This window comes from Callionymus lyra, chromosome 3 (genome assembly GCF_982586985.1).
Source record: "Callionymus lyra chromosome 3, fCalLyr1.hap1.1, whole genome shotgun sequence".
NCBI classification, from domain to species: Eukaryota; Metazoa; Chordata; class Actinopteri; order Syngnathiformes; family Callionymidae; genus Callionymus; species Callionymus lyra.
The window spans coordinates 34,884,846-34,903,007 of record NC_141820.1 but is presented as its reverse complement, the minus strand read 5'-3'; the positions used below and the strand labels follow the sequence as shown (position 1 = coordinate 34,903,007).

Here is an 18,162-nt window from a genome sequence, read left to right as displayed (position 1 = left end):
CGCCAGTGAAATATCATAACAGAACTCGTGTTCTTATCAAGAAAACGAAGAAGAGTAAAGCTATTGTCTCTCCAAGATGTCTAACATGGTTATATGATAAAATATAAAATGCATAACTTAAACATTTGTTTTTGTGTGCTGAATAAATCCTCGAAACAAACTTCACAGATGTTGATGCGTTCAGTGTTTGCGTCACCAACATAAACCAAATTTCCACTTTCCTTGTACCATAAATATGAGCTTTAATGCTGTCTTACTTCATAATACTCTTTTTTTCATGTTTTAAATAGAAGCTTATATATTAAAAAAGGAAAAGAAAAAAAAAAACACCTCAAAGCAAAAGGAACTATTAGCAGAACATAACAATAATAATAAAACTGGTGATGCAAAAATAGAATAAAGTCCAAAACCAGGGAAATGTTCTGCAGCTGAGAGGCCTGACAGACGTCTATGACAAAGCTGAACATTTGCACGTCTATAATCACTTTTAAACACAGCTTCTGAGCATGTGGCAGGTTGAGTGAACCAGCCCACCACCAGCCTTGATGCTGGCTCCGATGTGGCTCTGACCGTGGCAAAGGCCGGGCAGTTGTGGCGGTTCACTCCGAGCTTCGCCTTTTGGGTGCAGCTGTAGGAGACAGAAGGGGAAAAAAAGGATAAAAATATCCAGAAAGTGTGGTCTATAATTGGCTGCGCCGACCAGCTTTTTTATGTGTGAGCACAGCCCAGTCGAGAAAGATGGAAGCCACCAGTGCAACTCTACACCTCCTTTCCTCCCGGATCCCTCCCACTCTGCCCTTCCATTCACAAGGTTGCTCAGACTCACCTCACTTGTTTGTTGGAACTGCACACTGGATTAGCACCTGGGATTAAACCATGATTTCCTCTTAAACAGAACCGCGCGACTGAAGGGTTGGATTAATTGGGAAATGAAGCTCCACAGATGCTGATTCAGGTGCGGCAGCAGGAGACTGAGTGAAGGTCCAGTCACGAAGCACCTTGGTAAGAACAGATGAAGGCTTTATTTTGTATTTATTTAGTAACCAACTTTCTTGTTAAGTTAAAACCTTTATTGTAGTAGATGTTTTTAATCTAATGTGTCCATTAGGACCTGACACGAGGTTCAACACAACCTGCTGTTTTTGACATTACGCTCTGCAGGTCCCAGCTCAACCATTTAGTAAGACGTGTGGAAACTAGCTTAATGAAACAGTTCCCCACGATGGAAAGTTTGACGGGAGGTTACCGTTAAACTCCCCTGACAACTTCAAGAAAAAGCTTTATCTGGAATTCCGACAAAGTCGAAATGACAGCACAACTAAATGAAGTGCAGCGTGACATGTCAAGCATGATATATTGTTATTGCTTCAGAAATACTGACAGCTGTCCCAGCACAGTTCCAGAGATCCCCGTTTATCCTGTGAGTCCTTTGAAATATGAGTTTTATGAATCTTTACTTGGATTCTTTACAACAAGCTTTTGTTATTTTCCAAGTGAAGATTATATTGTTTGTCGATTAGTTGCAGCAGTTCTTGAATGTTGACAAACTTAAACCTGGACCACCCTCCGAGTGACTCTAGAAATCCACCTACAATAGCTCTTAGATGGCATTGAGGATCAGACAAATTCAATGGTTGGGTATGGGTAGTCCATTAGAGACAATTTCTTCTCAAGGTGCCAAGATGGAAGTCAAAGTGGATCCAAAGAATTTAGTCCAGAGTCAGTCATATCTGTTTCATTAGGTGGTATCATTCACATGGCAAAGTTGGAGCGAGAAGTAATAATTTCTCCCAGTTGTCATACTTCACTTACAAAAAGAGGCAAAGAAATTGACCAACATCAAACAAAACATTACAAAATGACAGCATTGCTAATTACATCTGAACTCCATTGAGTTGTATGAAAGATTCTTAACCCATAGTGTTATCTGAGGGTCAAGTTGATTCAAAGGCTCGAAAACCAACAACCTTGACCCAGAGATAACTCAAGGGTTAACCAACATTTTTTCACGTTTCGAGCTCTGTAGTAGTTTCTATCAGTGTAGTAGTTATCTACAGAGTTTGCTTGCTAAAAAAGAGGCCTTGTTTTATGAAGAGCCTCACAGGTTAGTCCTGCTAGGCTAGTGCTGGACAAATAATAAAGTTAAACATTCAGTACATTTTTGAGCTAAATTTGGTAGAAATCATGTACTCTGAAACAATGGTGGTGGCTTAATGACTTTAATGGCTATAGACCTATATGTAGAGTAAGTAAGTAAGTAAGTAAGTAATATTTATTTATATAGCGCTTTTCGAGACCAGGGTCACAAAGCGCTTAGACAATCAAAACAATACTCAAAAAAGTAGAGCTTGGACTTGTTATACTAAATAAATAAATCTACAAGTTATTGGAACTTAAGGTCATCAAAATGTTGTAGTCCTGAAAGAAATATTATTCTATAATATTACAACATAACTTCCAGAAAAAAAAAATTGTTCAATCAATATAAAAGTTACATAATGAAACAAACACTTGTTAAGTAAGTTAATATAGTTAAAATAGTGGAAAAAATATTCAACTGTACACAGATAAAGTTTTTATTTTTATTTTTGAAGTTCAAAATTCATGAAGAAAACAGGGATTTTTTAAAATAAATAATATATAAGGTAAGGTAAGGTAAGGTAAAACTTTATTGATCCCTCAGGAGGTCTCCTTCGGGAAATTGTTTTTTTCCAGTAGCCAGCAATTTTTCATAAACAATAAAAAATAATAGATTAATATATTAGAATAATATATATCACTAGATATACTATTCTATCCATCTCATCCAAGTCTTCAAAAAGACAAAATGCTGAACTCAGATATCTAAAACAAAAATAAAATTGGCAGTAATGTGTTGTTGTGGTTAGTGAGGTCATGGGTTTTAATCCATCTGGAGTCACATTCAGAGAAATAGAAAACGGTTAAACAGCTGTACCATCTGAAGTTTATTCCCATTGAGATATTAAATAAATACAAAATATGTTTCCTGGTCAACCTACTGGGCATTATGTTACTTTTGACTTGGATCTGTTCTCTCCCACTAGATTTTTCTTCGTTTTTATGTTCATCAACATTCAAAGGATAATGTGGAAATACAGTGTTTCTATCGACCTTCTTTTAGGGCACCATCCCACTTAGGGTCGTGAAAGCCTTAAGAACGTCACTCTCAAAAGTGAAATAAATATACATGTATATCATTTTAAATCTGTACACTCTTCCAATTAAAAACATCTGGAAATCTTCCTCACTTTAGTTAGGTTAGTTTTATTTCATTGTATTTTAAATGTCAATATTGTCCTTTACAAACAAGTCAAACGGACAGTTCTTCTGTGTTTCATTATCTTTCTATGGAACTCAACATGATGTGTGTTTGTGTATGTTTATGGTTGTTTTTAGACTATACATTTTTTGCCTATTGAGAGCTTCTGAGGGTTGAATCAGGTCGCATTATATTAACGGTTTTCCAAGGTACAGTAGGAGGTGTCATCTCTGGTCATGCATGTACAGCACTGTAGAAGCTTTTGTTATGGCTATGGTCAGTCACACCTCAGCTCTATTAGCAGCAGCTGGAAGGTCAAGAATAGTCTTAACACTTTCTTCTTGCTTGTTTTGTTTGGTGGGCCGAGCCACCCAGCAACAGCTTCATGTATGAACGCAAGTTTGATCTCAAACCTTTCAAGCATAAACTTAACCCAAACACAGGTCCCATAGATGATAATTAAAGGTTTTAAAGTGGACATTTTTAAAACTGATCTATTGGATAGATTCAGGACAAAACAGTGTATTAAGAATTACACTAACCCGTGACAACTGTACAATCATCATTTTCTATTTACATTGATGACTCACTGAACAAGTCTTTTTCATGAGTCGTTGATGTTTCAGATCTGCAGCACTAGGTGGAAATAAAGATGCTTTGTTGCTGATGGTGCCTAAATAAAACTTCTAAAATCATAATCTTCTAGCATGTTTCTCTCCAACCTTCTTCTTATGGTTGCTGGTTTCATTAAAACACCCGAAAACAAAGTCTTACATTTTTATAAAAAGATTGAAAACTTCGGTGTACCTTTCACGTACCAAGCACCTTCTGTAAAACAAGTGAATTGTAGGATATCTACAGTCTTGCCAAGGTTGTTCACCTATACATGTCTGTTTCACTTGTGTTGACTGTTTTCTTGTTGACTCTCCAGGGTGGACGCTGAGTTTAGAAATCAACTAAAAAGCCCAACACATCGCTTAAATGGAGCTACGAAAGGGTTTGAGGTTCACACTGGTTCTGGTCATTCTGGTGTTAACCGTTTCCAAGTCGAGTGTGGAAGCACAGCGAGCAGGTAGGAAGTCATCCAAGATCATCGTCATCTTTATGAATAGATCAGAACGAAAAACAGTTTGTGATTAAACTCTGTCTGTGCTGACAGGATGTAAAAATGTCCATTACGACTTGGCGTTTATCCTCGACACCTCTTCGAGTGTGGGGAAGGAAAACTTCGAGAAGATCAGACAGTGGGTGGCCAACATTGTTGAGTCTTTCGATGTAGCACCGGACAAGACCAGGGTGGCTGTTGTACGCTACAGTGACAGGCCCACCACAGAGTTCACCCTTGGACGACATAAGACCTTAGAGGAGGTAAAGCGTGCTGCCAGGAACATTCGGTACCAAGGCGGGAATACAATGACCGGGGACGCCATCAGCTACACCACCGCTAACATTTTCACGGAGCGAAACGGAGCCAGACCTTCTGCAAGAGGAATTCAGAGGGTGGCCATCCTGCTGACCGACGGCCGCAGCCAGGATTATGTACTGGAGCCCTCGAAAGAAGCCGCTAAAGCAGGAATCAGGCTGTTTGCAGTGGGGATAGGCGATGCATTAAAGGAGGAGCTGGAAGAGATCGCGGCTGAGCCAAAGAACGCTCATGTCTTCCATGTTACTGACTTCAACGCCATCGACAAGATCCGGGGCAGACTGAGGAGGAGGCTGTGTGAGAGTGAGTATCTGTTTAAGTACAAGTCCAGCTGCCTTCGAGCCCATCATTCATTCCAATAAAGTTTTATATATTACATAAATCAGGAGATATGGCTGCGAAATAATTTAATTCAAGTAAAATTCTGCTTTAAATAGTAACACCAGACCTGATAGTGTCGATATGAAAATTTAATTAAAGGTTTTCTGTTCAAGGCCCGGAGGCCAAATCTGGCCACTCGAGTCATTTTATGTGCCCCGCTGGATGGTCAGTTCATAAACTAAAGTAGATTAAATGATAATGTTGTTATGTTGATCTATAAAGAAACCTGTGTTAGAGATAAGAAGCAGATGCAATTATACAAAGAGTTTAGTGAGAGCAGATAAACACATAACTCATAAATAAAGATTGAGTCTACATAAACTAAAATATCACAATCAGATATTGCTTTTTAGATGGGCTGGTAAATAAAAAATTTGTTTGTCCCTCAACCTGGACTGAAGATTTTAGCCCCTTGTGTGACTGACTTTGATACTATAATGGATGGTTCCAGACATGTATTCCTTTATTAACTGATTTTATTTCTCCTTATGATCAATAGAAACTCTCAAAAAAACAATATTTGTAAAGGCTTATGAGGAACAATTTGCATGATACATTATGATTATCTCACTAAGATCAAGCTTACAAACCTCCTCTGTTTCTACTGGAGCATAAACATTTCAAGGGACCTTAGCTCCTCCTTAATCTCTTAAATTAACCTTAGGCCACAACAACCAAACCTCAAGGCTCCACCCAGACCACAAGGAGCGACTGTGCTTGCCTATCATGTGATCACTGTTTCCTTCTGGTGGAATATGAAACCTCCAAGATGCTCACTTACCCAAAGGCTTATAAACGACAGATTTATATCCAACACGTGGACATAGTGGTGGAGAGAGCTCGCCACTTTTAGCCAATTTAACCTCTGTGTTATTGTTTCCTAAGCGGGAAAATGGGAAGCATGTCAGATCTGACAGTTTAGGTCCATCTTAGATATCATATTTGGTTTTCCACCCAAAAATCTGGAGTTTATTCCGTCGATTAGAGTCCTGCAGATCCCTATGTTGTGGTATTTAGTCTAAAAAAAAAAGTTTTGTTTAAAACTTGATCCAGTGTCTTCACACTGTCGTTTGTGGGTTGAAACACTTTGATCCATCACTCCATTTGCAGCATTAAAATGTACAAAAAAATAATACAGACACTACCAAATGTGTGTTTTAATGCACTGACAATGTGTTAAAGTTAATTCAGCAACTCAGAGTTTATTTCCTCTGAGCCCATTCATTCACATTCTTCAGGTAAAAACACCAAACAAATGTTTTCCTTTTCTTCAAGTAAAGGTTATTTAGTTTTACTTCTGTGTAAACTTTAAAACAAAAAGGCACTGACAAAAAAAGCACAAAACATTGGCCAACCGAACTGAATATGAGAAGTGAAGTGAGATGAAAGGGAACATAAATGACAGGACATTTAACTCTCATTTGATACATTTTTCTATATTTAATCAGGTTAGTTTTTTGAGTTTCTTTTAAAGTTCAGAGTAAGAAACACATTTTAAATGTATTACTTGTCTTCCAAGAAAAAAAAAGTACATTAGGTGTGCAACCTTCCTTTTATAGATCTATATTACACCATTTTTGGAAATCTTTTTACAATTCAAAGAATAAATCTTGTGTTTTCACATTATGGCACATATATGGGTTGTAAACTTAACTTACATGAACTATGGCCTCTCTAACATCTCATAGTTCTAGAACTGCCCAATGGCCCGAGATCGCCCTAAAACTTTGCCCCAAACCAATTTCAATTCATGTTTTGCTCTATGCACCCATGTGCAACATGACCTTTCCTACTGCTATTCTTTTTAACATCAAGCACTCCTGCATACATGCAGTCGTATAACAAGATCTGATGTGTTCTTGGTCTAAACTGCAGGAATCATAACAAGTGAGTCTTTAAGTAGATCAGTGGTTTTCATTTCTGGCCCACTGGGCTGTAATTTTCACTGAAAATTATAGAACAACATTTTCAAGTGGATCACTCACAGCTGTCCTCATGTTACATATTTCATTTTTATCTGTGTTCTCATAAACCAAGCAATGCTATTTTGTGCACAGTCGTCACCATCAATGTAGAATTTTAAACACATCTTTTTTCTTATCAAAGAAAAAACAGAAGTCTATCTGTGAAGAAAGAGAACAGGTGCTGATACTGTCTTAGTGTGGGATATTTGTTTTCTAAAGTGTAGGTTTTACATTGTAGCCATTTTAGCCTGCAGCCGTGTCCCTAAATTATAGCTTTAAGGCCACAAGTGCAGGGAGGAGCTCGGCTACGCAGCATGCTAAGTTTGATGTCTGTGGAGCAACCAGCTGAAAAAAAAGAAGAAAAAGAGTGACGTATTTCAACTACTTTACTGTGAAGTAATTGGTAGTCAGTTGGTAGAGCAATCTTTTCTCAAATCATAAAAAAGAAAAGCTGAAAAGAAAACTCTGGATTAAGTGTCTTATAGCTTGTCTATATTTTTGTCTTTGTTTGTGTATAGATTTTGTCCAAACCTTTTTCGAAGGGGTCTTATTGAAATGAGTTTCAGTATCTATTTCATAAATCTTTAGATACAAATTGAAAAGAAATACTTTATAGTGTAATCAAACAAGATTCTACTGATAAGAGAATATGTTTTATTCTTTCTAGTTATCTGAGCAGAATATTTACCTCAAACTTAAATGTACAAGCATTCTTTAACTGTGTCCTCATTTGTGTTTGTCAGATGAACCTTTTTTAACCTTATTTACTCCATTTGAAAATGTTATGTGTCATGTGTACAGTAAAAGGTTTTCAGATATTTTAGTTGCTCTTTGGTTTCACACAGTGTTGTTGCAAATATATTTTAAAACCCTTTCATAATTATTGGTGTAACTTTGGAAATGGGAATTTTACAATCTGTGGGCAGACGTGAGTAATCACGTAATAACAAAGGTGGTGGACTAAATGGACTTTCATGTAGTGCAGTAATGGTCCCTGGTCCCTGAGTTAGACCATGAGGAAGAGGCTGATGTTAGGTTCCCATCCGTGACGGAGAATGCCACAAGTAGATGATGATTAGCACTTTGCACGACATGCCTTGACTTTAATTTGTTGTCGGCCAATGACTCATCAGTGGTGAACCTCTGTGAAATGGTGGGATGCAGTTCTTTAAATTTTAGAGGGAGTCTGTCTGTGGACAGGGTTTCCAAAGGGTTGCAGGTCAGCTGCACCCAAATCTGCATGAGTCACATTAAGACTTCTGGATGCCTCTGGAAAAGGAAACATTTCATTTTGTCAACCTAGAAGTGCAAAGAAGCTTGACACTACTGGATGTCATGTCAATTCCAATCATTCCTGAAGACATCAGCGGTTAGCAACTCATCGCGGCTCACTAGTATCGAGGCTACTTACTTGGTGACTGAACGGTTTGCACATACTAAAAATACATGCTTACTTGTTAGCGCAGGGTAATCTGTTTGCCCATGCTAACAGACTACAAGTTTACAAATGTTATTTTATTGTTTATATATTAAAAAGTTCATAGCCTCATACTTACATTACATTGTAAGAAATTATTTGCAAGTATTTGACATACGATTTAAGAGTTTCCTTTCCTGTTAATGTAACAACTGCATGTAACAATAAAAATGATGTAGTAATATGTTTCAGCAAAAGTGAAGTAGGAGTCATAACACCAAAAGGAAACACAGCTCCTGCCAATAAAAACTCTTCCACATGGTGTTGTCTTTCTCACTGTCATCACCATCCCAAATATATATGTGTGTGGAAATATAAAACTTGTTTCTCGGGCTCGTGAATGTGGCCCTGCTCTCCACGGTGACCCACCAACACTCCTGAACACACACACACACACTAAGTGTCAAAGACCGGCAACTAAAGTATTTACGAAAGTGCTACACAAGCCTCTAAAATGACCAGATCAGATTTCCAAGAAGTAAAAAATTCAGTCCATGTTTATACATTCTTTGTTCTTGCCTTGACCACTTCATGTTTATATATAACCTTTACCCCTTTTTTTCCAGATGTATTGTGTCCAAACATGAAGGTTCAACCTGACCGGTTTAAACCAAACAGCACCAGTTATGGCCTTCAAGAAATTCCAGGTATGTACATTTCAATAAACTGTTATTTTTATTAACCGTATAGAAGATCATTGATAGACATTGAATTATTATGTCACTTGGGTTTGATATGCTTTGCATTGAACTGAGAGGAATGATGATGCCACATAAAAATGAAAAGTTGTTTACAAAATAATAATATATATTGTCTAGTTACACCACAAATACACTTTTCTGCGTAAGATTAATATTAAAAGACGATTAAAAAAGTTTTATAGTCTGTTTCCACTTGATTTAAATGGAAGACTGCCTTGATCCATCCACTTTATTGCTCTCATCAAATATACCATGTGAGGAATAATTGTTTTCCATCCATTATGTGAGCATCAGTTGTTAGCAACTAGGCATGGCTAGCAAGTTAAGTCCTACCTACTTTTTTAACGCACAATATTCTTAAACTTAAAAATTCATGGACAGCGGTAACAATCAAGATGTCCCAGCATGAACTTCTCGCTTAGAAACTTGATCTTTCCTGTTTGTCCCCATCCATCCAGAGTAAAAATATCTTTATATTTTATAAATATCAAGATCATTCTTCTGTGAAAGTTCTTGTCATAATGGTCTCTTCATCTGCCTTACACTAGAATGTACCAGAAGGTTCGCTTCTAACTTGTGGCAACATGTGTTCTTACTGTGTGGAGAATCTATGTTCTCCCCATGATAGGTTCACTCTTGGTACTCTTGGTTTTACTCCCCCAGTCATGTGTAGATTTATTGAATTAACTGTAAGTGTGTGTGTGTCTGGTTGTTTGTCTCTGTGTGTCCTGAAATGGACTAGCAACCTGTTCAGTGTCCCCGCTTCTAAGCCAGACTCCCGACACCCTAATAATAAGGAAAACAAGCTCTGTTTACTCATATTATTTAATGATATTTTGCCTTAACTAAACATCCTGTAAGGGTTTACTAAGACAATATGTCCTTGTAATGTGTCATGGTTTAGACACTTTCTATGAGATCTAAATGACATCTGAATCTTGTGGCCACATGTGCTTTCAAGTTGCAAGAATGCGTCTCTTTCTCTTTAATGCGACTGTCATTAACACAAAGAATTGTTGAGGAAAGATCAATTGTCTTTCTTATTTCTAGCTTCTCTTAGTTTGTCAATGTGAATTGAATGACATGAAAGAAACTTTGAGTCTCTCCCATCTCATATTCCAATGGATTCATCTTAATTAATACTTAATATTCTAACAGAAACAAAGGCCAGTCTTTGTAGCGTGTTCATTAACCAGCACACACAGAATTGAACCATGAGCACCAGACTAAAAACGAGGGAACTATAAAGGTTTTCTTGCTAACTCATTAAGCAGAGCAGCAGGAGGCCTGTAAAAACATAAAAGAAAAATAATCCATGTTTTAAAATCGTTGAATATTCATAGAGATCCATCAGAAACTATTCTCTGGGCTGAATGTCTTTATTGTCATTTCCCTTCCCAGGTAGTGAGTCGAGCTTTCTCAGAACTCTTGAATTGCGCTGCAGAAAGTTTGGATGTTGTTCTAAGAGAGTCTTCAGGGGATCTGGGTTCCTGTCTATGTCTTCCGCCCACATCCATCACACAAATAGAAAAAACAGATGTACAGCCAGGATACTCTGGACTGTGGTGGGAGAGAAGATATTTTGAGGTTAAGCCTGAGATTTACAATCACTACTATCTATAATTTTGAGATGCAAACACATCGTCAAGTTAAATTAACTTAATGAGTCAATTCAGAAGCTTTGTTCATATCTGTTAATATCATTGTATTGCTGAACAACAAATGCACTAGAAAACTGTCTAGAGTCAGAGATCAAGAGCAAAATAGTTTGACCTGTTAGAAGGACTCATTCTACCACAATGATGTCCAACAATTCATGCATCTTCTAGCACTTGTCCTAGTTCAGGTTGTGAGGTCATGAGTTAAATGAGCCAGACTTTATTCTCCCTAAAAACTTCCCACTCTTCTGGAGTAACACAGATGTGTTTCCAAGTCTCTCTAAAGTGTCCTGTGTCTGCAGAGAAAACTCACTTCTATCTATATAAAATGTTTTCCTTTTGCTTTGGTCAAAAAAACATTAATGGGAACGAGTGAGAGTGACTGGTAATAATAATGGTGGTGGTAATAATAATTACTTTCTTACTTACTGGTAAAGGGTAACTTTCCCCACATTTCTGACTGGAAGTTTCACGTCTGATGTCTTAACTTGCAACTTGTCGCCACGATAAACAGCACATCAAATCCACTATGCGCTAAGTCACTGTGCTGTATGTTGGACCACAGAAAATGCTCTGAATACTTTCCCCCACTTTCTCATAATTACAAAACAATTTGCGTCAGCTACCGCTTGTTGCTTTGAGAGCAGAATGAAAGACTAATTGACTCGAGCAGACTTGCGGTTGTTGTCAGACTGTATCAGGACGTCTAGTTTGCCCCCCTCAGGAGATTGAGCTCACGTTAGAAAAGGGAAAGTGTTTGTCGACATCAAACGGAGATAATGTCTTTTCCCCAGTTAGCACATGGCAAATCCCACAGCATCACGTCTTTTCACTGGCTCTAAATAACTCTTTGGGCTGATTACACCCTCGCCCCTGCCAGCCCAAATTACAGCTGTGCTGGAATGGCCCATGAAAAAACTGTACAGACAGCAATGTCGCCTCAAACAGTCCAAACTCTTTGGCTTCCCCGAAGAACACATTTGGCAGCTTTAACAAATCACACAAAATAACTTCCGAGCATGAAACATCCTGAAGTGGAAAAACTGCTCCCTAGTGTTTTTCATCTTTTCGCTTGTTTGGTGTTTATGTGTCTCTGAGCACGAACACAGTCACATGTGAGGCAAGTATGACTCTGCAGATGCACATTTGGTTGTGTATTCAGACGAGCAACACAATAACTTAAGTCACTGTCATTAATAAAGAACTAATTTGAGGATCAATATTTTCTTTCTGATGGATCTATGAGCAGAGAAGTAAACCAGTCAGACACGAAGATTGAAGTTTTGATGTCACATGGTTTCACTTAAACTTAAACCTGCAGGGATGCTACAAGTAGATGTAAAGGAGGTAAAACCTGATGGTTTAGTGTGGCTGTTACTGTATAAGACGACATAGAAGATATGAATGTCAATTATGCGTTTGTCATGAGCAACTCCATCCTGTGTTTTCAAACTTTTCTCTTAGAGGGCCACATTGATGACATGATAATGAGTGGGAGCTAATGTCAAATCATACAGAGAGTTTAAAATAAAAGCGCCTTTACTGTCATCCAGTTTTGAAAACATGTTTTTTGAACCGTTTTGTTGAATTATAACACATGCTAAGGGATTTAAATAAGCATAATGTGTTGTTAGGCTATATAACTAAAGAAAACCTATTTGTATATGAGAAATTTCCCTTTAATACCAAACCATTGGAAACCATTAATAATGCCCTTTAAATATTAATTCCGGTTAAAAAATGTATTTATTATTATTATTTAATATAGTGCTCAACATTTTTTTTTGTCTAGGTCACTTCCATTTTTAAGCTTCCAGTAAAAAAAATCCAAATGGGAAATATACATTATTTTCATCATAGTCCAGAGATATAGAAGCCACCTCTTAGGACGGTTGAAACTAAACAGATCAACACATACGTTTTGAAAACTGTTCCTAGAAGCTGACTCAAGCTGCAAAGAAAAGATCTAAACTTTTTAAAAATCCTTTGTGCTTCACCTTCATTATAACCTTAATCCAGGAGAGTTACTGGCTCCAGATACAGTAATTCAGCATATTTTTTATGGTCGAGATATATCAAACAAACGGACTACTGATGAGTTAGGATCCAGCTGGCATTGCCTTGGTTACTGCACTTGTTTGTTGTACTAGGGAGGTTCTTTTTTTTAAGAGCCTGAATGTGGTCTGTGGTTACAGTGACACCAGCTAAACACACGAGTACGCATGCTCACAACTCACCAGTGATGCATTCTTTTGCCCTCCGACTGTGAGTTCAGAGTCATGAAAGTTTTGAAACTTTTCTCTAGAAAACCACAAACAAAGTGTGAATAAGATAATAAAAATATAGAAAGAAATAAAATAGCAAGTTATTTGTTGTCTAAATTGTGTCCCCTTTTTATTTCCAGGATTTGACCTAATGGAGTACTTCAGTGTGAGAGACATACTGGGGACCAGAATGGATGAAGGTCAAAGTGCTTACGTGCGACTCGGCACTATGCCTATTGTACAGCAGACTGAGTGAGTTTCAATGATACATTCATTTTGCATGTTGAATAAACTTGGTCAAAAAATTACTATGTAATTCATGATTAACATTTTACATGCGTGGCAAACAGACTTCATTTTTAAAAGATATGAAAGGTAATTAAATGTTTTATAGGGTTTTTGAAAAAACATTTTAAAAATACATGTTTCCATTTTAACTACAGTATATATTCAAAGATATATAAATGATTTCATTTTTTGCCATAATCTTTATACATTAACCATCTGACAAAGCTGGAGTCTCTTGCTCGGCCAGCACTTATTGAAATTTAGACATCAAAAGAAGAGCTACAGAATATAATCTTAGGGGGTGTAAATGGTCCACCGTTCTGTGGTGGGACCCCTGCTATAGAGGTTTTCATATTAGTTACTAGTAAAATTAATGGAAATTCATAAAAGCTTGATCAGACACATTGTCTGTCATTGTCATATATGTACTAGTCTAATAATATTTCAAAGCTAAAATATTAAAATATACATCTATTTAGTTTGTCTTTTTTTAATGATTATATCTAAATTGCGGTTATTCATTTTTGGGCAAATTGGCCTGGTCACCCTTGTGAAGGAGGTCTTGATCTCAATGGGTTCTTTTCCAGTTAAATTAAGGTAAATAAAACAGAAAAAAGGTTTGAAAAAACGAAGGACACAGCTTTTGAATTTTATGTCAGCTTTTACTCTAACCTGATTCTTAAACTTAGTAAGGTTAGTAACTAACTAAATAAAGGTGCATATTTTTGCACATTATGAGATTTTGCTGAAGCAGCTACTCAATCAAGTCTATTGTGAACTGGACTGAGATATAAACTTTTGATCTTTATTGCTTTGGCTGATTAGCTACAGTAAAATTTAGATTACTTCAAGATTATTTTATCAAGCGAGTTTCAGGTTGGAAATGATTCTGCAAACTTTGTTATATGTTAAAACCAATGGTTTGTCTCCACTTATCAATGAATAAATAACCTGTTTCTTTTTCCAGGGATGTGTTTCCTCAAGGTTTACCGGATGAGTACGCCTTTGTGACAACCTTTAAATTCAGGAAAACCTCAAGACGGGAGGACTGGTACCTCTGGCAGATTTTTGACAAATATGGAATCCCACAGGTGTGTTGACTTTGTATTTATAGTCTACTATGTTTGTTTCTTTGTTTTAGCATTTTTAACTTTAGTCTTAACATAAAGATGTTAAGGGTTCATATACAGGAACCTCAAGTTAACTGGATAATAAAAAAGCTGGAAAATATCAACATTTTTAAGGATATTTCATATCTGCTGTAGAAACAATATTGTTTCTTTTTGCCATTACAAAAAACATCCTGGAATTTAATAATGACTTTGTTGTCCTCTTTCAGGTATCGATTCGGTTGGATGGCGAAAACAAGGCAGTGGAGTACAACGCTGTGGGACTAACTAAAGATGCCGTCCGTGCCGTGTTCAGGAACCCAGAAGTGGACAACCTGTTTGACCGCAATTGGCATAAGATTGGTCTCAGTGTGGAGGCCAAGTCGGTTTCTCTTTACCTGGACTGCAAACACATCCAGACGCTGCCAATAGGAGACAGAGAAGACATCGATATTCAGGGGAAGACTGTAATCGGGAAGAGGCTGTACGACAGCGTGCCGATTGATGTATGTTTCAGCTGCAATGTTTTGTAGTAGCTTGGATGTAGCATTTATTTATAAATATATACACATTTCCTTTTCCATTTTTCTCTTCACAGTTTGATCTTCAGAGGATGATGATTTATTGTGATTCCAAATATGCTGAGCAAGAAACCTGCTGTGATCTTCCAGGCGGGCCTGTGAGTTGTTATAAATTAGTTATGATCACTGTACTTATATCTGCTTTGGCTCCTGACAGAGCTGCTCAGGAATTCTTATAACTTATGATTTAAAAATGACAGCTTTAAAAGTGCACAGATGAGAACATATATACCCAGCAATACACTAACATTGTTTCCCATTTTTTCTCCCTTCCAATTTAGATTCAAATTATTTATTTTAGAAACTTGGCAATTTAAATTTTCTTATTTTGGCTATGCGGTTGCAGGATTACATGCAAGCGCATTTGATAGATAGGTAAACACTGTTTTGACTTTTAAAGCTCTTTTCATATTGATTTTAGTTATTAAATACCAATTTATTCCAATCATTTTGATATACCGTCACCAGTAAAGTAACTGCCACCTGAAATAAAAGTAATAATAATCAGTATTTCTTGATTTAGGGTATATTTACAAGGCGGTGGTTACACTGAAAACAGCAAAACACAATATAACACACACTCTCTGTGAGGTAGATGCATCTTATACATACTGTTGCTTATCTTGATCTGGAAGCATAGAGACAAATCTGTGAACTGCTCTTACAATTCTAATTTGGCAATTAATCTTTTTTTTTATTAATATATACTTTATTGCAACCATACTGTACATGCTAAAACATGTTTATACCAGATTAAATGTATGGTTGTCCTGGATCACAACCATGTTGGTTTTCTTCGTTCTAGTTGAAAATGTTCACGTAATAGCATTAATAAAACCGTTTCTGTGTACTATATACAACTGCTACACCCATTTAGACAATGGCTAAACGTTTTTATGTCTACCATCTCATTGTCGCAGTGCCCCAAGATGGTTGTGACTGAGCCCCCACCAGTTCAAATCCCCACACCAGCCCCTACGGTTGCGGAGCAGAAAGGACCTGAAGTCAACTGTTCCTGTACTGCTGGAGACAAGGTGAAGCTTCTGACCCCAATGTTCCAGACTTTTTCATAGCCTATTATTTCCACAGATGACTGGGAATCTTATCTCCCATTGCTCATGAAAAACATCTATATTTTCATTCCTCACAGGGAGAGATCGGCGCACCTGGACCCAAGGGTGACAAGGTCATCTACCACTGACATTAAGTTTCACTTTGTGTGTGACACAATAATGTCGTCTCCCTGTTTATGAGACAGGTTCTTTATAATGCGAACCTGCTTACGTTTGCAGGGTGACACTGGTTCACCGGGTGCTTCTGGACAGAGTGGACTCAGAGGAGAAAAAGGAGAAACTGTAGGAATATTTTCATTTACCAGCAAGCAGCACAATTACTAGTCTAATCTTAAAACAAATCAAATTGAAACACTATTAAGTCAAAATAAATTCCTGATATCAGAGGCATTTTAGGATGCATGAGAGAAGAAAACGTTTCTCTTGCTGCCTCGATAATAATTAATCTTTATCGATTAATTATTTGCAGGGCGAAGCCATCTCTGTCAAAGGTGACAGAGGAGAGAAGGTAAGTAGAAGCTGCATGGACGACTGTATCCATCTATTTTGCTGCAAGGCTGTGTTAACCCGTCACGATGTATCTGCATCTGCTGGTGATGTTAACACTGCTCTTCACCAAAATTGTGCGCAAGAGCATGAGTTCACAACATAAGACAACTTATGCACTTTTTTAATCTGACAACGGATTAATGACTGATTATAATCATGATTTATTTTGTCAAAAACCGATTTTTTTGTATTTCATTTTTGACTTCTTAATATGATATTAAAATAGTGAGAAAAATATAGTTGTTTTTTTGCACTTTATTTTAACAGAGTAATGATGATTTATTTGGCACAAAATGTTCTTTAAAGAGTGTTTAAAGTGTCATCATAACAAAGCTATCACAAGAAACTTTACAGTTTAAGACTAAGACTAAGTAAGACTATATTAGAGAAAAGGAAAAAAGATCCTATTGAATCAAAAATGAGTTGCGAGACAGTAGTGAGGAAAAGCTTCCTTCTAGAAGGCAGAAATCTACAGCAAAAACAGACTCGATGTTGACGGCCTCCTGCTTTGACTGTCTGGGAGAGTGGATGGAATAAAGAGTGAGGGAGGATAAAGTAAAAGAAAAGAGGAGAATATTAAGTAGAGCCTTAGAGTCCAGGGAGGTTCCCTGAGAGAAATCTGGATCCGTTGACATCGTAATGGCCCTCATTCTGACATTAACGCTTGTAACCAGACTAAAAGGAAACTCATATTTCAGTGCCATATTTTGGCTTTGGTGTCCTATTTACTGTGGTAGAAATCCTCATGCAGATACAATTTACTCCCAAAACTATGCTGAATATGATCAATTTTATTTTTTTTAATTTAAATAAAAAATGTATGACTATGTTCTTCGTTTAAAGCTATTATTCAAAACTTTGAGTAAGTAATTTGATTAACTTCAGTGGGAAAACTTAATGGTCATTCTCTAAGCAACGTTTTGGCCATCAGAGCATCGGCATTGTTTCAAAAGGACCGGTTTTGGTACCAGTATTGACTCAAACCTACCTGTGTGAGGCCTCATGACTTAAGACTAAGGGTTTTTAACTTCCAAAACAATATTATGCCATGAAACCATACGTCCCTTATATAATATATGTGACAAACAAGTAAATTGTTTTATTTTTTTCTTCAATCAATCAACAAGTGTTTGGACTTACTAGCTAATGACTAAATTTGACAGAGACAAACACATGAAAGGATAATCAGTGACTAATTCTGTTGACGGTTCTTTTCAGCCCTTTTTACTTTCAACATGTGCCCGATGTTAACCCTGATTACAACTCTACCTGCCTAACTGTTTCAATCCTTTCACTGACCACATTCCCTGCTCTCCTCCTTTCATATATTTCCCTTCATTCTGTTGACAACCGCAGCCGTTCACACATGTATCGGCCACAAAGGCGTATGAATTTCCATCTGCTCTCTATCACT

At 37.1% G+C, this 18,162-nt stretch overlaps 1 protein-coding gene across 1 annotated transcript in view; it reads left to right on the top strand.

The window, feature by feature from the left end:
- Positions 1 to 924: 924 nt before the first annotated feature.
- Positions 925 to 18,162, top strand: part of col22a1 (collagen, type XXII, alpha 1) — a 42,843-nt gene continuing 25,605 nt past the window's right edge. The window contains exons 1-12 of the mRNA XM_087787679.1: positions 925 to 1,002; positions 4,212 to 4,352; positions 4,440 to 5,006; positions 9,092 to 9,172; positions 13,289 to 13,400; positions 14,404 to 14,527; positions 14,776 to 15,051; positions 15,144 to 15,224; positions 16,047 to 16,160; positions 16,277 to 16,312; positions 16,419 to 16,481; positions 16,669 to 16,707. Coding sequence (XP_087643805.1) covers positions 4,262 to 4,352; positions 4,440 to 5,006; positions 9,092 to 9,172; positions 13,289 to 13,400; positions 14,404 to 14,527; positions 14,776 to 15,051; positions 15,144 to 15,224; positions 16,047 to 16,160; positions 16,277 to 16,312; positions 16,419 to 16,481; positions 16,669 to 16,707 — 1,584 coding nt within the window. The 5' untranslated portion in view covers positions 925 to 1,002; positions 4,212 to 4,261. The remainder of the gene's footprint in view (positions 1,003 to 4,211; positions 4,353 to 4,439; positions 5,007 to 9,091; positions 9,173 to 13,288; positions 13,401 to 14,403; positions 14,528 to 14,775; positions 15,052 to 15,143; positions 15,225 to 16,046; positions 16,161 to 16,276; positions 16,313 to 16,418; positions 16,482 to 16,668; positions 16,708 to 18,162) is intronic.